This window comes from Mustelus asterias, chromosome 11 (genome assembly GCF_964213995.1).
Source record: "Mustelus asterias chromosome 11, sMusAst1.hap1.1, whole genome shotgun sequence".
Classification (NCBI taxonomy): Eukaryota; Metazoa; Chordata; class Chondrichthyes; order Carcharhiniformes; family Triakidae; genus Mustelus; species Mustelus asterias.
Window position 1 is genome coordinate 66027852 of NC_135811.1, and position 20300 is coordinate 66048151.

Here is a 20300-nt window from a genome sequence, read left to right on the forward strand (position 1 = left end):
GATCAGAGGAGTGTAGGTGGAAATGGAAATGAGATTAGCTGCAGATAAAAACATGACTTTCTTCCAGTTCTGTTAAACAAAAAGATGTGAAAGAAGATTTGAAAGTCTCAATGAAGAAGCCAACGGGAGTAGAAGTAAGTAGGGGAATTCTCTAGCCGTTCACACCCCACTGCCGCGGCAAGTGAGAACGGAGAATTTTATTCAGCCAAATCTCTGTTCACTGCAGCGGGACCGGAGAATCCTGCTGACGTGAACGGCTGGAAAATTCCGGCCTTCATCTTTTATATTCATTCTTGGGATGTGTAGACCAATATAGCCCTCCTCGATGTGATGCCCAGAACTACTCACAACTGCATGTTGTAGTGAGGGTCTGTATTTACTGTCCACCCCTAACTGCCCTTAAGGAGATGGTGGCAAGCCATCTTCTTGGACTGCTACAGTCCATGTCAGTCACCCACAATACTCTTCCTATGGCAGTTTGATCAACAGCGTGGCTCATTGGGGCAAGTGGAGGGCAGTTAAGAATCAAGCACAATTGTTGTGGACCTGAAGTCATGCAGAGGCCAGACTGAATGAGGATGATAGTTTCCTGCTCTTGGAGGTAATTAGTGAACCATTACAACAATTCAGAAGTTTCATAACCATTATTAAAGCTTAAAAGTTTATTTATTAGTGTTACGTCACAAGTAGACTTACATTAACACTGCAATGAAGTTACTGTGAAAATCCCCTAGTCGCCACACCTGTTCAGGTACACTGAGAGAAAATTTAGCATGGTCAATACGCCTAAACAGCACATCTTTCAGACTGTGGGAGGAAACCGGAGCACCGAGAGGAAACCTATGCAGGGTGAATCATAGAATCATAGAAACCCTACAGTGCAGAAGGAGGCCATTCGGCCCATCAAGTCTGCACCGACCACAATCCCACCCAGGCCCTACCCCCACATATTTACCCGTTAATCCCTCTAACCTACACACCTCAGGACTCCAAGGGGCAATTTTTAACCTGGCCAATCAACCTAACCCGCACATCTTTGGACTGTGGGAGGAAACCGGAGCACCCGGAGGAAACCCACGCAGACACGAGGAGAATGTGCAAACTCCACACAGACAGTGACCCAAGCCAGGAATCGAACCCGGGACCCTGGAGCTGTGAAGCAGCAGTGCTAGCCACTGTGCTACCGTGCCACCCCCAGTTGCGAATGGAACATCCCCACTTCTGATCTTATGATGAAAGGAAGGTCATTGATGAAGCAGCACCGAGGACCTCCTGCAGAGGAACAGTCACCCAGTGGGGAGGGGGTAGGGGCCTTTTCCCCACCCCAGGACAGCAACTACGGGGAGAAGGCGGCAGAATCTATGTTTCAAATCTTATTAAACTCTCCACAAACACTGCCAGAACATTAACCCTGAATTTTACTGGACGATTTCGCTGAATTTGTTTTTAAAGCTGGATCCAGAACTCGATTGGATTACTGGACCAGAGTCAGTTTGGCATCTTTGGAACTCAGCCAGAAAGCTGGGAACACTCGGCTCTGAAACTCTGTTTTGTAGCTAATTAGTAGCATTGGGACATTGGAAACCGAATAAAAGGCCACATGTCCCGCAGCAAAGTCCAGGAAAACTCCCACCACCCTGGGCAGCTGCACATTCAGGACCATCTCCCGGTCTCCGTGCCAGGCTGAGAGCTTCCGGCCAAAACTCTCCACACACCAGCTGAGCACATTCCTGCCGAGACGGCTCCGAGACCCCCTCCTATCCACCCCAACACAGGCAATCCCAATCGCCCAGAAACTGCCGCCATCATTGCTCACTTCCCAGTAGTGGCGACCATTAGTGAAACTCTGCAGGCCCAGCACCTGCGAACAGTTGATAAATCTCTCAGGTTGGTCAGGGTAGGACTGCGGCTGCTCAACCAAACTCAGGACAGTGAAGCGATCATTTATAACCAGCTTCTTGTGGGCCGTCCGATGGTCATAGGTAATCTTGGAGTTATAGTGCATTAACTCGGCTCTGCTCAGCGCGAGGGTGAGGGCGGGCAGAGACGTTCTTAGCCCTCCTTCCTTGTATGGAGATGATGGTTGGTTTTGACTGGATGACGGTCTAGACTTGGTTTTCTGTGGATCTTGTTCCTCATCTGTGGCTGTTTTTGGGGTTTGATTGGGTGACGGTTTGGATTTGTTTCTCTCAGCCTGCTCCAGTTGCCGCACTCTCTGCTCCAGTGAACACTTCATCTGCCGCCCCAGCGCCTGTTTTAGAGCAACCACCACTTTCTCAACCAGCTCCACCTTCCTGCCATCGATCTCTATTGGTTTAGGGAGATTGCTCGCGTCCAATGAGATTACAGGAAGCTCAGCGATGTTCTTCATGGCACAGTGGCACAGTGGTTAGCACTGCTGCCTCATAGCTCCAGGGACCTGGGTTCAATTCCCGGTCTGGGTCACTGTCGCTGCGGATTTTGCACATTCTCCCTGTGGCAGCGTGGGTTTCCTCCGGGTGCTCCCGTTTTCTCCCACAGTCCAAAAGATGTGCTGGTTAGGTGCATTGGCCATGCTAAATTCTCCCTCAGTGTACCCGAACAGGCGCCAGAATATGGCGACTGAGGGATTTGTACAGTTACTTCATTGCAGTTTTAGTGTAAGCCTAATTGTCACAATAATACATAAGCTTAAAAAAAACCATGGGGAGAACATGCAGACTCCACACAGACAGTGGCCCAAGCCAGGAATTGAACCCCGTGTCACTTGCGCTGTCAAGCAGCAGTGCTAACCACTGTGCCACCGTATTAATGAGGCTAGACATGCATTTCAGATTTATTAATTAGTTACATTCAGATTCCTTAGCTGCCATGGTGAGAATTAAACTCATGTCTCTGCAACATGATTCCAGGTCTTTGGATCCCTAGTCCAGTAACATTACCAATAAGCTACTGTGCAATGAAAATGTTCTTAAAGTATTTACATCGTATGATCATCTCTCCAGGAAGTCGTCCAACCAGAATTGGTAACTCCAAGGCCAATAGTTTCCTTCCTCTATTGAGTGCAATCAGGTTAGTTTTGGAACGCTTTAACAGTTGGTTGATTTTTAATCCAAAAAAATGATTTTGAGTTAATTGAGGTTAGTCTATTTTGAATGTGACTTTCAAGGCAATAAGAATAGAACAGATATTTATTACGATAAACATTACAACCACAGTTAATTTTAATTTATAGATTGAAGTTTATTGTGGGTTCCTCGGAATAATAAATTAATTCAGTAAAGCTGGTCTCAGTGTTTGAATTCACAGGGAAAACCTATTACTAAAATTGATCTATTTCACGATCCCATCACTTGTCTGTGAAATGTGATTATCCTGGTACACTTTTCCCCCTCCAGGTCCATCAACAGAAGATTGCAGCCTTTGTACATTTCAAGCAAAAAAGTCTCATCACAAATTATAGCCTTTAATCTCAAAGTTTTGAGTTCCAGAGTCATCATCTCAGAAGCCTGCGCAAATGATTAAGCAAACATTCATACACTTCACATCAACACATCAAATCCATAATTCATAAATCATTATATTTTACATCTGCAATTCTATACATGCACACATTTATACAGTTTTATACAAATATTATTTATATGTTCACAATTTGACACCAACATATGCACATTTTGACTGTTTGGAGGTTTCTTTTTTTTAAAGTTTATTTATTGGCGTCGCAAGCAGGCTCACATTAACACTGCAATGAAGTTATTGTGAAAATCCTCAAGTCACCACACTCCGACGCCTGTTTGGGTACACTGAGGGAGAATTTAGCATGGCCAATGCACCTAACCAACATGTCTTTCGGACTGTCGGAGGAAACTGGAGCACCCGGAGGAAACCCACGCAGATACGGGGAGAACGTGCAAACTCCACACAGACAGTGACCCAAACCGGGAATTGAACCCAGTTCCCTGGTGCTGTGAGGCAGCAGTGTTAACCACTGTGGAACCAGAAAATAAACAGTCCCATCCAGCAAGCTGACAGTAGAGAAAGCATAGAATCCTAGAAACCCTACAGTACAGAAAGAGGCCATTCGGCCCATCGAGTCTGCACCGACCACAATCCCACCCATGCCCTACCCCCATATCCCTACATATTTACCCTCTAATCCCTCTAACCTACACATCTCAGGACACTAAGGGGCAATTTTAGCATGGCCAATCAACCTAACCCGCACATTTTTGGACTGTGGAAGGAAACCGGAGCACCCGGAGGAAAGCCATGCAGACACGAGGAGAATGTGCAAACTCCACACAGACAGTGACCCAAGCCGGGAATCGAACCCAGGTCCCTGGAGCTGTGAAGCAGCAGTGCTAACCACTGTGCTACCGTGCCGCCCATCTGGAGGATAGCCTGGTAAAAGGTTGCAGCCAGGTCAAGAAGGACAAGGAGGGATCATCTTGCTTTGTCAGGGTTAGAATCATAAAATCCTGGCACTGTGCGGTAGCAGTGCTAACCGCTGTGCTACTGTCTACAAAAGAACAGGAATATACCATTTAAGCTCTTAAGCCGAACCAAGTGACCCACACCCCTTAATATCTCTAGTTAACATAGAACATAGAACATTACAGCGCAGTACAGGCCCTTTGGCCCTCGATGTTGCGCCGACCAGTGTAGCCAATCTAAAGCCCACCTAACCTACACTATTCCAATATCATCCATATGTTTATCCAATGACCATTTAAATGCCCTTAATGTTGGTGAGTCTACTACTGCTGCAGGCAGGGCATTCCACGCCCTTACTACTCCCTGAGTGAAGAACCTACCTCTGACATCTGTCCTATATCTATCACCCCTCAATTTAAAACTATGTCCGCTCGTGCTAGCCATCCGAGGAAAAAGGCTCTCACTATCCACCCTATCTAATCCTCTGATCATCTTGTATGCCTCTATTAAGTCACCTCTTAACCTTCTTCTCTCTAACGAAAACAACCTCAAGTCCCTCAGCCTTTCCTCATAAGACCTTCCCACCATACCAGGCAACATCCTGGTAAATCTCCTCTGCACCCTTTCCAATGCTTCCACATCTTTCCTATAATATGGCGACCAGAACTGTACGCAATACTCCAAGTGCGGCTGCACCAGAGTTTTGTACAGCTGCAACATGACCTCTTGGCTCCGAAACTCAATCCCTCTACCAATAAAAGCTAACACACCGTACGCCTTCTTAACAACCCTATCAACCTGGGTGCCAACTTTCAGGGATCTATGCACATGGACACCGAGATCTCTCTGTTCATCCACACTACCAAGTATCTTACCATTAGCCCAGTATTCTGTAATCCTGTTACTCCTTCCAAAGTGAATCACCTCACACTTTTCCGCATTGAACTCCATTTGCCACCTCTCAGCCCAGCTCTGCAGCTTATCTATGTCCTTCTGTAACCTGCAACAACCTTCCGACTGTCCACAACTCCACCGACTTTAGTGTCATTCACAAATTTACTAATCCATCCTTCCACGCCCTCATCCAGGTCATTTATAAAAATGACAAACAGCAGTGGCCCCAAAACAGATCCTTGCGGTACACCACTGAACTCCAGGATGAAAATTTCCCATCAACCACCACCCCCTGTCTTCTTACAGCTAACCAATTTCTGATCCAAACCACTAAATCAATGTTAATGTAAATCAATCAATCTCAGCTTCAATTAACAATTGTTCTGGTATCAACTGCGATTTGTGGAAGAGAATTTAACATTTCTACCACCCTTTGCTTGCACATATGGTTCCTAGATGCACTTTAGAAAGGTCTGACTCTAATTTTTAGGTTTTGTTCCAGGGTCAAAGGTCCTCCCAAAGAGCAGAAATAGTTTCTCTCTATCTGCTCTATCTGTTCCCTGTGAAAACAATGATCAAATCACCCTTATCCTTCCAAATTCCAATGAATACAACCCTAGTTTGTGTAACCTCTTCTAACTCTTCTTTTTCATAGAATCCTATGGTGCAAAAGGAGGCCATTTGGCCCATTGAGTCTGCACTGACCACAATCCCACTCAGGCCCTATCCCCATTATCCCTGGCTAGAACATAGAACATAGAACATAGAACATTACAGCGCAGAACAGGCCCTTCGGCCCACGATGTTGCACCGACCAGTTAAAAAAAAAAACTGTGACCCTCCAACCTAAACCAATTTCTTTTCGTCCATGAACCTATCTACGGATCTCTTAAACGCCCCCAAACTAGGCGCATTTACTACTGATGCTGGCAGGGCATTCCAATCCCTCACCACCCTCTGGGTAAAGAACCTACCCCTGACATCGGTTCTATAACTACCCCCCCTCAATTTAAAGCCATGCCCCCTCGTGCTGGATTTCTCCATCAGAGGAAAAAGGCTATCACTATCCACCCTATCTAAACCTCTAATCATCTTATATGTTTCAATAAGATCCCCTCTTAGCCGCCGCCTTTCCAGCGAAAACAATCCCAAATCCCTCAGCCTCTCCTCATAGGATCTCCCCTCCATACCAGGCAACATCCTGGTAAACCTCCTCTGCACCCTCTCCAAAGCCTCCACATCCTTCCTGTAATGTGGGGACCAGAACTGCACACAGTACTCCAAGTGCGGCCGCACCAGAGTTGTGTACAGTTGCAACATAACGCTACGACTCCTAAATTCAATCCCCCTACCAATAAACGCCAAGACACCATATGCCTTCTTAACAACCTTATCTACTTGATTCCCAACTTTCAGGGATCTATGCACACATACACCTAGATCCCTCTGCTCCTCCACACTATTCATAGTCCTCCCGTTAGCCCTATACTCAACACATCTGTTATTCCTACCAAAGTGAATTACCTCACACTTCCCCTGACACTAAGGGGTAATTTAGCACGGCTAATCCACCTGACCCGCATATCTTTGAACCATGTATTATTCTGGTAAATCTTCTATGTGCTTCCTCCAAGGCTAATAAATCCTTCCTAAGGTGTGATGCCCAGAAATGCTCACAGTCACTCCAGATGTGGGCTTTATACAACTGAAGAATGACTTCTGCCCCCTTGTGTTCTACTCCTATAGATACATAAATTCCAGCATTCCATTCGCCTATTTGATTACTTGCTGTACTTGTTCCTGACATTTTAATGATCCAATTACTTAAACCTCTAAATCTCTCTGGACCTCCATTGTTTCCAGATTGTCACTATTTAGAAACTGCTCCATTTATTGTTCTTGCATCCAAAAGGACTGACCTCACATTTGCGTACATTGAAATCCATTTGTCACAGTTTTGTTCATTCACTTTCCCAATATCCCTTTGTAATTTTCTGTTTCCATTTACACTGTGTACACTGCCATCTGCTTTTTGTCAGTGATAAACCTGGATATGTGGCTTTCTATCCTATCATCTAAGTCATTAATAACTATGATGATTAGTTGAGGCCCCATAACGAGATCCCTGCTTATTGAAGTGTCTGCTCATTATCCCTACTCTTCATCTGCTGCCGTACGATCAGTTTTCTGACCAAGTCAACAATTTGTCTTCAATTCCAGAAGCTTCAGCTAGCAGTCTCTTATGAGGGACTTTATTAAATGCCTTCTGGAAGTCCATATAAATAACATCCATAGAAATTCTCCTGTCCACTACCTCAATAGAAAATTCAGTCATGTTTGTCAGTCCGATTTATCTTTCACCTATCTATGTTGGCTCTTTCTGATTGGATGAACATTTTTAGGTAAAGACAAACTGCAGATGCTGGAATTTGAAACAAAAACAGAAAATACTGGAAAATCTCAGCAGGTCTGACAGCATCTGTGGAGAGAGAATAGAGCCAATCTGGATTTGAAACATTGGCTCTATTCTCTATCAGCTGTCAGACTTGCTGAGATTTTCAGCATTTTCTGAACATTTTTATGTGTTCAGCCACTCTATGAGAGGCGATAGCAATTTCCCACTGACAGATTTTACACACACTATAAAATATTCGTTTTCACTTTTCTTAAGTGAAGAGTGATGTGTTATTTTCCATTCTAAGGACTTTTCCTTAGAAAACCTTTGTTCCCAAATCAAGGGGAGCTGCAATATTTTCACCTCTTTCTTTTGCAGCCCTTGCATGAAAACTGTTGTGACTTTATAATGATATAAAGGCAACAATCACTCATAAAGAATTGGGATAAACACGTTGTGGATTCATTTATTAAGATTGGGCACATGAGAACAGATACATAAGAACATGAAGTTTGCTTTGCAGACATCATGAGCAGAGAGTGTGTTTTAACAAAAGTCAAACTAAAACTGGATTGTATGATACACTTCTTTATGATGTCATGTTGCAATCCCTTAAAAGCATGTTGCAACATTCCTCTATCTTTTTTAAATATACGTTATCCCCTTCTAAACAAGTTTAACTTCTTTTCACAGTAACTTCCTAGTGTAAGCCTACTTGTGACACTAATAAATAAACTTAAAAAAAACTATTTACAATACAAGTTGATGTTTAGTTACCATTACATAAGCATATTCAACAGATTAATCTATGATCCCCTAAAGTGCAGAGGTAATCTGCTGGTATACCCAGATCTTGTAATCGTAACCTAGTCTGGAGGTTTCTTTAATTACTCACTGAACTTTGGGTTTGTCATTCTTGAATGTTGTTCATGGTTGTATTTGGGATCTTGCCCTCAATGCAATAGATGTTAGAGGAGCTGAAATATATCTGATTTGTCATAGAGTCATAGAGGTTTACAGCATGGAAACAGGCCCTTCGGCCCAACTTGTACATGCTGCCCGGTTTTTACCACTAAGCTAGTCCCAATTTCCTCCATTTGGCCCATTTCCCTCTTTAGCGATCCTACCCATGTAACTGTCTAAGTACTTTTTAAAAGACAAAATTGTACCTGTCTCTACTACTACCTCTGGCAGCTTGTTCCAGACATTCACCACCCTCTGTGTGAAAACAATTGCCCCTCTGGACCCTTTTGTATCTATCCTCTCTCACCTTAAACCTATGCCCTCTAGTTTTAGACTCCCCCACCTTTGGGAAAAGATGTTGACTATCTACCTTATCTATGCCTCTCATTATTTTATAGACCTCTATAAGATCACCCCTTAAGCCTCCTACCCTCCAGAGAAAAAAGTCTCAGTCTATCCAGCCTCTCCTCATAACTCAAACCATCCCAGTAGCATCCTATGTCATGCCTGTGGACTGGTTGCATAGGACCTTGATTCTGAGCAAGCCCTTGTCACCTTGGCTGGTTGCCACATACCTTCTGTGGGACCTTGGATGCAAACTTGTCCCAACTGTGTTTAAGGTGAGAGGGGAGAGATACAAAAGTGTCCAGAGGGGCAATTTTTTCACACGGAGGGTGGTGAGTGTCTGGAACAAGCTGCCAGAGGTAGTAGTAGAGGCGGGTACAATATTGTCTTTTAAAAAGCATTTAGATAGTTACATGGGTAAGATGGGTATAGAGAGATATGGGCCAAATGCAGGCAATTGGGATTAGCTTTGGGGTTTAAAAAAAAAGGGCGGCATGGACAAGTTGGGCCAAAGGGCCTATTTCCATGCTGTAAACATCTATGACTCTATGAATTGCAAATTTATCAATTCTGTACCTGCATTTATTGTACACATTTGTCATCCTTTCTTGCAGTTTTAAAAGTTGCCCTCGAGTTTCTGAGAAAGTAGAATGGGTAAGAGTAGGTGAATTGGGCTGCACTGAACTGCCAGACATGAACTCTGTCCGTGATGGAATAGTTGCACTTAAAGGTGTCACTCTCAGATGTAACATTGCAATGTGTAGATCTTGCTTGGTCTGTTCACATTTGAGAATGAGGGATATCACCATGTGAATTAGGTTGTTAGATCTTGGATAATGTGGATAGGAAGTACGATGATCAATATTCTACTTCTCAGACACATGCTGAAATGGCTTATCAAAAACTTGAGACTCGCTGCTCTCTCTAGGAACACCAAATAAACTGAAAATATCACTTAGGCCGAGATTTTAACCATCGTGTTGCACCCATTTTCAAGCGTTGAAATTTGGTAAAGTTGGACGTGAGGTGAGTAGTGTAATGTGCACCTGTTTCCATGCCAGTTCACACTTTACCAAGGCCTGAAAATGGTCACGATCGGGAACCTGCCCAAAATAGGAATGATGTCAACTTAAATAATTCTGCATGTATTTTAATCTACTTAATGAGATGCACGCCCCACTTTACCCGCACGTCTGCCTTTATCACCACTTTCACCCATTCCGGATCAGTTTCTAAGACTTTCTAAGAATTTCTAAGAATTTCTTCCAAGTCTGGAACAGAGAGGGTCGATAAAAGTCCAATTCTGGCGCTCCACCAGTGAGGGTTAGTGAGGAGGTAAGTGTCTAATGTCAGACAGCTCCGTGCTGCTCACAGGAGATCCTTTTATTGCGGCCATGTTGCGTTTCGGGTCAGGAGGGCTCTGTGAGTGTGTGGGGGGGGGAGAAGCTGTTGCTTAGCTCGGTGTCCAATGTCCGATTTGTAGCACGGATCCGGGTCTCAGCATTGACCTCGGGTGAGCTGGGGGTGCTGCTGGGTCCCAGTGCACTCAGCACTTTTCTAACTGAAGGATGTGCTGGAAGGCATTTGAAATGGCAGTGCTGCAGCCTCAGGACTATTCAAACAGCAGTGTCTGTGCTCACTACTGCATGAGTTCTGGGTGTGTGTTACTGGGGGGAAAATGGAGGAGGCTGCGTTGCTGGGAGATGGGGTGTGTTGCTGAGGGATGGGAGGTGTTACTGGGGGATGGGGGGTGTGCTGCTGGGGGATGGGGGGTGTTGCTGGGGGATGGGGGTGTGCTACTGGAGGATGGGGGGCTGTGTTGCTGGGGGATGGGTGGTGTGTTGCCGGGGGTTGGGGGGTGTTACTGGGGGATGGGGGGTGTGTTGGTGGGGGATGGGGGGTGTGTTGCTGGGGGATGGGGTTGTGTTGCTGGGGGATGGGGGTGTGTTGCTGGGGGATGGGGGGGGTGCTACTGGGGGATGGGGGGCTGTGTTGCTGGGGATGGGGGGTGTGCTGCTGGGAGTAGGGGAGTGTTACTGGGGGATGGGGGTGTGTTGGTGGGGGATGGGGGGTGTGTTGCTGGGGGATGAGGGTGTGTTGCTGGGGGATGGGGGGGTGTGCTACTGGGGGATGGGGGGGTGTGCTACTGGGGGATGGGGGCTGTGTTGCTGGGGATGGGCGGTGTGTTGCTGGGGGTTGGGGAGTGTTACTGGGGGATGAGGGTGTGTTGGCAGGGGATGGGGGGTGTGTTGCTGGGGGTTGGGGAGTGTTACTGGGGGATGGGGGGTGTGTTGCTGGGGGATGGGGGTGTGTTGCTGGGGGATGGGGGGTGTGTTGCTGGGGGATGGGGGGTGTTGCTGGGGGATGGGGGGTGTGTTACTGGTGGACGGGAGTGTTGCTGGGGGATGGGGAATGTGTTGCTGGGGGATGCGGGGATGTGTTACTGGGGGATGGGGGTGTGTTGCTGGGCGGATGGGGGGTGTTGCTGGGGGAGTGGGGGTGTTGCTGGGGGGATGGGGTGCTGCTGGAAGATGGAGGGTGTTGCTGGGGGGGTGGGGGTGTTCCCGGGGGGATGGGGTACTGCTGGAAGATGGAGGGTGTTGCTGGGGGATGGGGTGTGTTGCTGTGCGGATGCGGGTGTTGCTGGGCGGATGGGGGTGTTGCTGGGGGGATGGAGGGTTTTGCTGGTGGATGGGGGAGTTACTGGGGGATGGGGGTGTAGCTGGGTGATGGGGGTGTGTTGCTGGGGGATGGGGGGTGTGTTGCTGGGTGATGGGGGTGTGTTGCTGGGGGATGGGGGGTTGTTACTGGTGTCTGGGGGGGTTTGTTGCTGGGGGATGGGTGGTGTGTTGCTGGGGGATGGGGGATGAGAAGCTGGGGGATGGGGGTGTGTTGCTGGGTGATGGGGTTGTGTTGCTGGGGGATGGGGGGTGTGTTGCTGGGTGATGGGGGTGTGTTGTTGGGGAATGGGGTGGTTGTTACTGGGGTCTGGGGGTGTGTGTTGCTGGGGGATGGGGGGTGTGTTACTGGGGTCTGGGGGTGTGTGTTGCTGGGCGATGGGGGTGTCGCTGGGGATGGGGGCATTGAAACCATCAAAACCATCGAAAACCTACAGTGCAGAAAGAGGCCATTCGGCCCATCGAGTCTGCACCGACAACAATCCCACCCGGGCCCTATCCTTGTATCCCTACATATTTACCTGCTAATCCCTCTAACCCTCACATTAACCCACTAATCCCTCTAATCTACGCATCCCAGGACACTAATGGGCAATTTTAGCTTGGCCAATCAACTTAACCCGCACATCTTTGGACTGTGGGAGGAAACCGGAGCACCCGGAGGAAACCCACGCAGACACGGGGAGAATGTGTAAACTCCGCACAGACAGTGACCCGAGCCGGGAATCGAACCCAGGTCCCTGGAGCTGTGAAGCAGCAGTGCTAACCACTGTGCTACCGTGCCGCCCAATTGCTCGGTAATGGGGAGGGTGTTATTGGGTGATGGGGGGTTTACTGCGGGATGGGGGTTTGTTGTTGGGGGAATGGGGGTGTTGCTGGAGGATGAAGGGTGTTGCTGGGGTATGGGGGGTGTTGGGGGGATGGGGGTGTTGCTGGGGGGTAAGGGGGTGGTGTTGGAAGATGGGGGTTGTTGTTGGGGGAATGGGGGTGTTGCTGGAGGATGATGGGTGTTGCTGGGTGGATGGGGGTGTTGTTCGAAGATGGAGGGTGTTGCTGGGGGATGGGGGGTTTTGCTGGGGGATGGGGGGAGTTACTGGGGCTTGGGGGTGTTGCTGGGGCATGGTGGGTTTTGCTGGGGGGATTGTGGTGTTGCTGGGGAATGGGGGGTTTTGCTAGGGGATGGGGGATGTTGCTGGGGGATGGGGGGGTGTTGCTGGGGGATGGAGGGGGTGTTGCTGGGGGATGGGGGGTGTTGCTGGGGGATGGGGTGTGTTGCTGGGGGATGGGGGTGTTGCTGGGGGATGGGGGATGTTGCTGGGGGATGGGGGGTGTTGCTGGGGGACGGGGGATGTGTTGCTGGGGGATAGGGGGTGTTGCTGGGGGATGGGGGGTGTTGCTGGGGGATGGGGGGTGTGTTGCTGGGGGATAGGGGGTGTGTTGCTGGGGGATGGGGGGTGTGTTGCTGGGGGATGGGGGGTGTGTTGCTGGGGGATGGAGGTTTTTGCTGGGGATAGGGGGTGTGTTGCTGGGGGATGGGGGGTGTTGCTGGGGGATGGGGGGGTGTTGCTGGGGGATGGGGAGCGTGTTGCTGGGGGATGGGGGGTGTTGCTGGGGGATGGGGAGGAGTTGCTGGGGGATGGGGGGTGTTGCTGGGGGGGGATGGGGGGTGTTGCTGGGGGATGGGGGGGTGTTGCTGGGGGATGGGGTGTGTTGCTGGGGGATGGAGGGTGTGTTACTGGGGGATGGGGGGGTGTTGCCGGGGGATGGGGGGGTGTTCTGGGGGATGGGGGGTGTTGCTGGGGGATGGGGGGGTGTTGCTGGGGGATGGGGGGTGTTGCTGGGGGATGGGGGTGTTACGGGGGGATTGGGGTGTGTTGCTGGGGTGATGGGGGGGTGTTGCTGGGGGATGGGGGGTGTGTTGCTGGGGGATGGGGGGTGTGTTGCTGGGGGATGGGGGTGTTACTGGGGGATTGGGGTGTGGTGCTGGGGGATCGGGGTGTGTTGCTGGGGGATGGGGGGTGTGTTCCTGGGGGATAGGGGGTGTGTTGCTGGGGGATGGGGCATGTGTTGCTGGGGGATAGGGGGTGTGTTGCTGGGGGATGGGGGGTGTGTTGCTGGGGGATGGGGGGTGTGTTGCTGGGGGATGGGGGGTGTGTTGCTGGGGGATGGGGGGTGTGTTGCTGGGGGATGGGAGGTGTGTTCCTGGGGGATGGGGGGTGTGTTGCTGGGGGATAGGGGTGTGTTGCTGGGGGATGGGGGGTGTGTTGCTGGGGGATGGGGGGTGTGTTGCTGGGGGATGGAGGTTTTTGCTGGGGATAGGGGGTGTGTTGCTGGGGGATGGGGGGTGTTGCTGGGGGATGGGGGGAAGTTGCTGGGGGATGGGGAGCGTGTTGCTGGGGGATGGGGGGTGTTGCTGGGCGATGGGGAGGAGTTGCTGGGGGATGGGGGGTGTTGCTGGGGGATGGGGGGTGTTGCTGGGGGATGGGGGGGTGTTGCTGGGGGATGGGGTGTGTTGCTGGGGGATGGAGGGTGTGTTACTGGGGGATGGGGGGGTGTTGCCGGGGGATGGGGGGGTGTTGCTGGGGGATGGGGGGTGTTGCTGGGGGATGGGGGGGTGTTGCTGGGGGATGGGGGGTGTTGCTGGGGGATGGGGGTGTTACTGGGGGATTGGGGTGTGTTGCTGGGGTGATGGGGGGGTGTTGCTGGGGGATGGGGGGTGTGTTGCTGGGGGATGGGGGGTGTGTTGCTGGGGGATGGGGGTGTTACTGGGGGATTGGGGTGTGGTGCTGGGGGATGGGGGGTGTGTTGCTGGGGGATGGGGGGTGTGTTGCTGGGGGATAGGGGGTGTGTTGCTGGGGGATGGGGCATGTGTTGCTGGGGGATAGGGGGTGTGTTGCTGGGGGATGGGGGGTGTGTTGCTGGGGGATGGGGGGTGTGTTGCTGGGGGATGGGGGGTGTGTTGCTGGGGGATGGGGGGTGTGTTGCTGGGGGATGGGGGGTGTGTTGCTGGGGGATAGGGGGTGTGTTGCTGGGGGATGGGGGGTGTGTTGCTGGGGGATGGGGGGTGTGTTGCTGGGGGATGGGGGGTGTGTTACTGGGGGATGGGGCGTGTGTTGCTGGGGGATAGGTGGTTGTTACTGGGGGCTGGAGGGGCGTGTTGCTGGGGGATGGGGGTGTCGCTGGGGATGAGGGCATTGAAAACATCGAAACCATCGAAAAACTACAGTGCAGAAAGAGGCCATTCGGCCCATCGAATCTGCACCGACAACAATCCCACCCGGGCCCTATCCCTGCATCCCGACATATTTACCTGCTAATCCCTCTAACCCTCACATTTACCCACTAATCCCTCTAATCTATGCATTTTAGGACACTAAGGGGTAATTTAGCTTGGTCAATCAACCTAACCCGCACATCTTTGGACTGTGGGAGGAAACCGGAGCACCCGGAGGAAACCCACGCAGACACGGGGAGAATGTGTAAACTCCGCACAGACAGTGACCCGAGCCGGGAATCGAACCCAGGTCCCTGGAGCTGTGAAGCAGCAGTGCTAACCACTGTGCTACCGTGCCGCCCAATTGCTCGGTAATGGGGAGGGTGTTATTGGGTGATGGGGGATTTACGGCGGGATGGGGGGGTTGTTGTTGGGGGAATGGGGGTTGTTGTTGGGGGAATGGGGGTTGTTGTTGGGGGAATGGGGGTGTTGCTGGAGGATGAAGTGTGTTGCTGGGGGATGGGGGTTGTTGTTGGGGGGGATGGGGGTGTGTTGCTGGGGGGATTGGGGGGTGTTGCTGGGGGATGGGGGTGTTGCTGGGGGATGGGGGGTGTTGTTGTTGGGGGAATGGGGGTGTTGCTGGAGGATGAAGGGTGTTGCTGGGGGATGGGGGCTGTTGGGGGGATGGGGGTGTTGCTGGAGGATGATGGGTGTTGCTGGGTGGATGGGGGTGTTGTTCGAAGATGGAGGGTGTTGCTGGGGGATGGGGGGTTTTGCTGGGGGATGGGGGGAGTTACTCGGGCTTGGGGGTGCTGCTGGGGGATGGTGGGTTTTGCTGGGGGGATTGTGGTGTTGCTGGGGGATGGGGGGGTGTTGCTGGGGGATGGGGGTTGTTGCTGGCAGATGGGGGTGTTGCTGGGGGATGGGGGGTGTGTTGCTGGGGGATGGGGGTATTGCTGGGGGATGGGGGGGTGTTGCTGGGGGATGGGGGTGTTGCTGGGGGATGGGGGGTGTGTTGCTGGCGGATGGGGGGTGTTGCTGGGGGATGGGAGGGTGTGTTGCTGGGGGATGGGCGGTGTGTTGCTGGGGGTTGGGGAGTGTTACTGGGGGATGAGGGTGTGTTGGTGGGGGATGGGCGGTGTGTTGCTGGGGGATGGGGGGTGTGTTGCTGGGGGATAGGGGGTGTTGCTGGGAAATGGGGGTTGTTGCTGGGGGATTGGGGGGGTGTTACTGGAAGATGGAGGGGTGTGTTGCTGGGGGATGGAGGGGTGTTGCTGGGGATGGAGGGGTGTGTTACTGGGAAAGGGGAATGTTCTGCTGTGGGATAGGGGGGGGGGGTGGTGCTGGGGGATGGGGGTTGTGTTACTGGGGGATGGGGGGGCTGTTGCCGGGGGGATGGGGGGTGTTGCTGGGGGATGGGGGTATGTTGCTAGGGGATGGTGGTGTGTTGCTGGGGGATGGGGGATGAGTTGCTGGGGGATGGGGGGTGTGTTGCTGGGGGATGGGGAGTGTGTTACTGGGGGATGGGGGTGTGTTGCTGGGGGGATTGGGGGGTGTTGCTGGGGGATGGGGGTGTTGCTGGAGGATGGAGGGTGTTGCTGGGGAATGGGGGGTATTGCTGGGGGGATAGGGGTTTTGCTGGGGGATGGAGGGTTTTGCTGGTGGATGGGGGAGTTAAGACCATAAGACCATAAGACATAGGAGCGGAAGTAAGGCCATTCGGCCCATCGAGTCCACTCCACCATTCAATCATGGTTGATTTCAACTCCATTTACCCGCTCTCTCCCCATAGCCCTTAATTCCTCGAGAAATCCTCGAGAAATCAAGAGTTACTGGGGGATGGGGGTGTTGCTGGGGTATGGTGGGTTTTGCTGGGGGGATTGTTGTGTTGCTGGGGGATAAGGGGTATTGCTGGGGGATGGGGGATGTTGCTGGGGGATGGAGGGTGTTGCTGGGGGATGGGGGGTGTTGCTGGGGGATGGAGGGTGTGTTACTGGTGGACGGGAGTGTTGCTGGGGGATGGGGAATGTGTTGCTGGGGGATGGGGGGATGTGTTAGTGGGGGATCGGGGGGGTGTTACTGGGGGATGGGGGTGGTGTGTTACTGGGGGATGGGGGTGTGTTGCTGGGGGGATGGGGGGTGTTGCTGGGGGGATGGGGGTTCTGCTGAGGGGATGGGGTGCGGCTGGAAAATGGAGGGTGTTGCTGGGGGATGGGGTGTGTTGCTGGGGCGACGGGTGTGTTGCTGTGGGATGGGGGTGTTGCTGGGGGATGGGGGGGGTGTTGCTGGGGGATGGGGGGTGTGTTGCTGGGGGATGAGGGTGTGTTGCTGGGGGATGGGGGGGTGTGCTACTGGGGGATGGGGGGGTGTGCTACTGGGGGATGGGGGCTGTGTTGCTGGGGATGGGCGGTGTGTTGCTGGGGGTTGGGGAGTGTTACTGGGGGATGAGGGTGTGTTGGCAGGGGATGGGGGGTGTGTTGCTGGGGGTTGGGGAGTGTTACTGGGGGATGGGGGGTGTGTTGCTGGGGGATGGGGGTGTGTTGCTGGGGGATGGGGGGTGTGTTGCTGGGGGATGGGGGGTGTTGCTGGGGGATGGGGGGTGTGTTACTGGTGGACGGGAGTGTTGCTGGGGGATGGGGAATGTGTTGCTGGGGGATGCGGGGATGTGTTACTGGGGGATGGGGGTGTGTTGCTGGGCGGATGGGGGGTGTTGCTGGGGGAGTGGGGGTGTTGCTGGGGGGATGGGGTGCTGCTGGAAGATGGAGGGTGTTGCTGGGGGGGTGGGGGTGTTCCCGGGGGGATGGGGTACTGCTGGAAGATGGAGGGTGTTGCTGGGGGATGGGGTGTGTTGCTGTGCGGATGCGGGTGTTGCTGGGCGGATGGGGGTGTTGCTGGGGGGATGGAGGGTTTTGCTGGTGGATGGGGGAGTTACTGGGGGATGGGGGTGTAGCTGGGTGATGGGGGTGTGTTGCTGGGGGATGGGGGGTGTGTTGCTGGGTGATGGGGGTGTGTTGCTGGGGGATGGGGGGTTGTTACTGGTGTCTGGGGGGGTTTGTTGCTGGGGGATGGGTGGTGTGTTGCTGGGGGATGGGGGATGAGAAGCTGGGGGATGGGGGTGTGTTGCTGGGTGATGGGGTTGTGTTGCTGGGGGATGGGGGGTGTGTTGCTGGGTGATGGGGGTGTGTTGTTGGGGAATGGGGTGGTTGTTACTGGGGTCTGGGGGTGTGTGTTGCTGGGGGATGGGGGGTGTGTTACTGGGGTCTGGGGGTGTGTGTTGCTGGGCGATGGGGGTGTCGCTGGGGATGGGGGCATTGAAACCATCAAAACCATCGAAAACCTACAGTGCAGAAAGAGGCCATTCGGCCCATCGAGTCTGCACCGACAACAATCCCACCCGGGCCCTATCCTTGTATCCCTACATATTTACCTGCTAATCCCTCTAACCCTCACATTAACCCACTAATCCCTCTAATCTACGCATCCCAGGACACTAATGGGCAATTTTAGCTTGGCCAATCAACTTAACCCGCACATCTTTGGACTGTGGGAGGAAACCGGAGCACCCGGAGGAAACCCACGCAGACACGGGGAGAATGTGTAAACTCCGCACAGACAGTGACCCGAGCCGGGAATCGAACCCAGGTCCCTGGAGCTGTGAAGCAGCAGTGCTAACCACTGTGCTACCGTGCCGCCCAATTGCTCGGTAATGGGGAGGGTGTTATTGGGTGATGGGGGGTTTACTGCGGGATGGGGGTTTGTTGTTGGGGGAATGGGGGTGTTGCTGGAGGATGAAGGGTGTTGCTGGGGTATGGGGGGTGTTGGGGGGATGGGGGTGTTGCTGGGGGGTAAGGGGGTGGTGTTGGAAGATGGGGGTTGTTGTTGGGGGAATGGGGGTGTTGCTGGAGGATGATGGGTGTTGCTGGGTGGATGGGGGTGTTGTTCGAAGATGGAGGGTGTTGCTGGGGGATGGGGGGTTTTGCTGGGGGATGGGGGGAGTTACTGGGGCTTGGGGGTGTTGCTGGGGCATGGTGGGTTTTGCTGGGGGGATTGTGGTGTTGCTGGGGAATGGGGGGTTTTGCTAGGGGATGGGGGATGTTGCTGGGGGATGGGGGGGTGTTGCTGGGGGATGGAGGGGGTGTTGCTGGGGGATGGGGGGTGTTGCTGGGGGATGGGGTGTGTTGCTGGGGGATGGGGGTGTTGCTGGGGGATGGGGGATGTTGCTGGGGGATGGGGGGTGTTGCTGGGGGACGGGGGATGTGTTGCTGGGGGATAGGGGGTGTTGCTGGGGGATGGGGGGTGTTGCTGGGGGATGGGGGGTGTGTTGCTGGGGGATAGGGGGTGTGTTGCTGGGGGATGGGGGGTGTGTTGCTGGGGGATGGGGGGTGTGTTGCTGGGGGATGGAGGTTTTTGCTGGGGATAGGGGGTGTGTTGCTGGGGGATGGGGGGTGTTGCTGGGGGATGGGGGGGTGTTGCTGGGGGATGGGGAGCGTGTTGCTGGGGGATGGGGGGTGTTGCTGGGGGATGGGGAGGAGTTGCTGGGGGATGGGGGGTGTTGCTGGGGGGGGATGGGGGGTGTTGCTGGGGGATGGGGGGGTGTTGCTGGGGGATGGGGTGTGTTGCTGGGGGATGGAGGGTGTGTTACTGGGGGATGGGGGGGTGTTGCCGGGGGATGGGGGGGTGTTCTGGGGGATGGGGGGTGTTGCTGGGGGATGGGGGGGTGTTGCTGGGGGATGGGGGGTGTTGCTGGGGGATGGGGGTGTTACGGGGGGATTGGGGTGTGTTGCTGGGGTGATGGGGGGGTGTTGCTGGGGGATGGGGGGTGTGTTGCTGGGGGATGGGGGGTGTGTTGCTGGGGGATGGGGGTGTTACTGGGGGATTGGGGTGTGGTGCTGGGGGATCGGGGTGTGTTGCTGGGGGATGGGGGGTGTGTTCCTGGGGGATAGGGGGTGTGTTGCTGGGGGATGGGGCATGTGTTGCTGGGGGATAGGGGGTGTGTTGCTGGGGGATGGGGGGTGTGTTGCTGGGGGATGGGGGGTGTGTTGCTGGGGGATGGGGGGTGTGTTGCTGGGGGATGGGGGGTGTGTTGCTGGGGGATGGGAGGTGTGTTCCTGGGGGATGGGGGGTGTGTTGCTGGGGGATAGGGGTGTGTTGCTGGGGGATGGGGGGTGTGTTGCTGGGGGATGGGGGGTGTGTTGCTGGGGGATGGAGGTTTTTGCTGGGGATAGGGGGTGTGTTGCTGGGGGATGGGGGGTGTTGCTGGGGGATGGGGGGAAGTTGCTGGGGGATGGGGAGCGTGTTGCTGGGGGATGGGGGGTGTTGCTGGGCGATGGGGAGGAGTTGCTGGGGGATGGGGGGTGTTGCTGGGGGATGGGGGGTGTTGCTGGGGGATGGGGGG

General features: G+C 53.4%; 2 protein-coding genes across 2 annotated transcripts in view; both read right to left on the reverse strand.

Annotated features, from left to right (window-relative positions):
* The window catches only part of LOC144500567 (uncharacterized), a 1101151-nt gene that overhangs the window by 679870 nt on the left and 400981 nt on the right, over nucleotides 1–20300 (reverse strand). The gene's annotated exons all lie outside the window — the stretch shown is intronic.
* Nucleotides 1323–2371, reverse strand: LOC144500257 (E3 ubiquitin/ISG15 ligase TRIM25-like). The gene has a single exon (XM_078222932.1). The coding sequence runs from the start codon at nucleotides 2369–2371 to the stop codon at nucleotides 1475–1477; it is 897 nt and encodes a 298-aa protein (XP_078079058.1). The 3' UTR covers nucleotides 1323–1474.

Excerpts from the sequence above, each read along its gene's own strand:
- LOC144500257 (XM_078222932.1), bottom strand. The coding sequence starts at position 2,371 with ATGAAGAACATCGCTGAGCTTCCTGTAATCTCATTGGACGCGAGCAAT.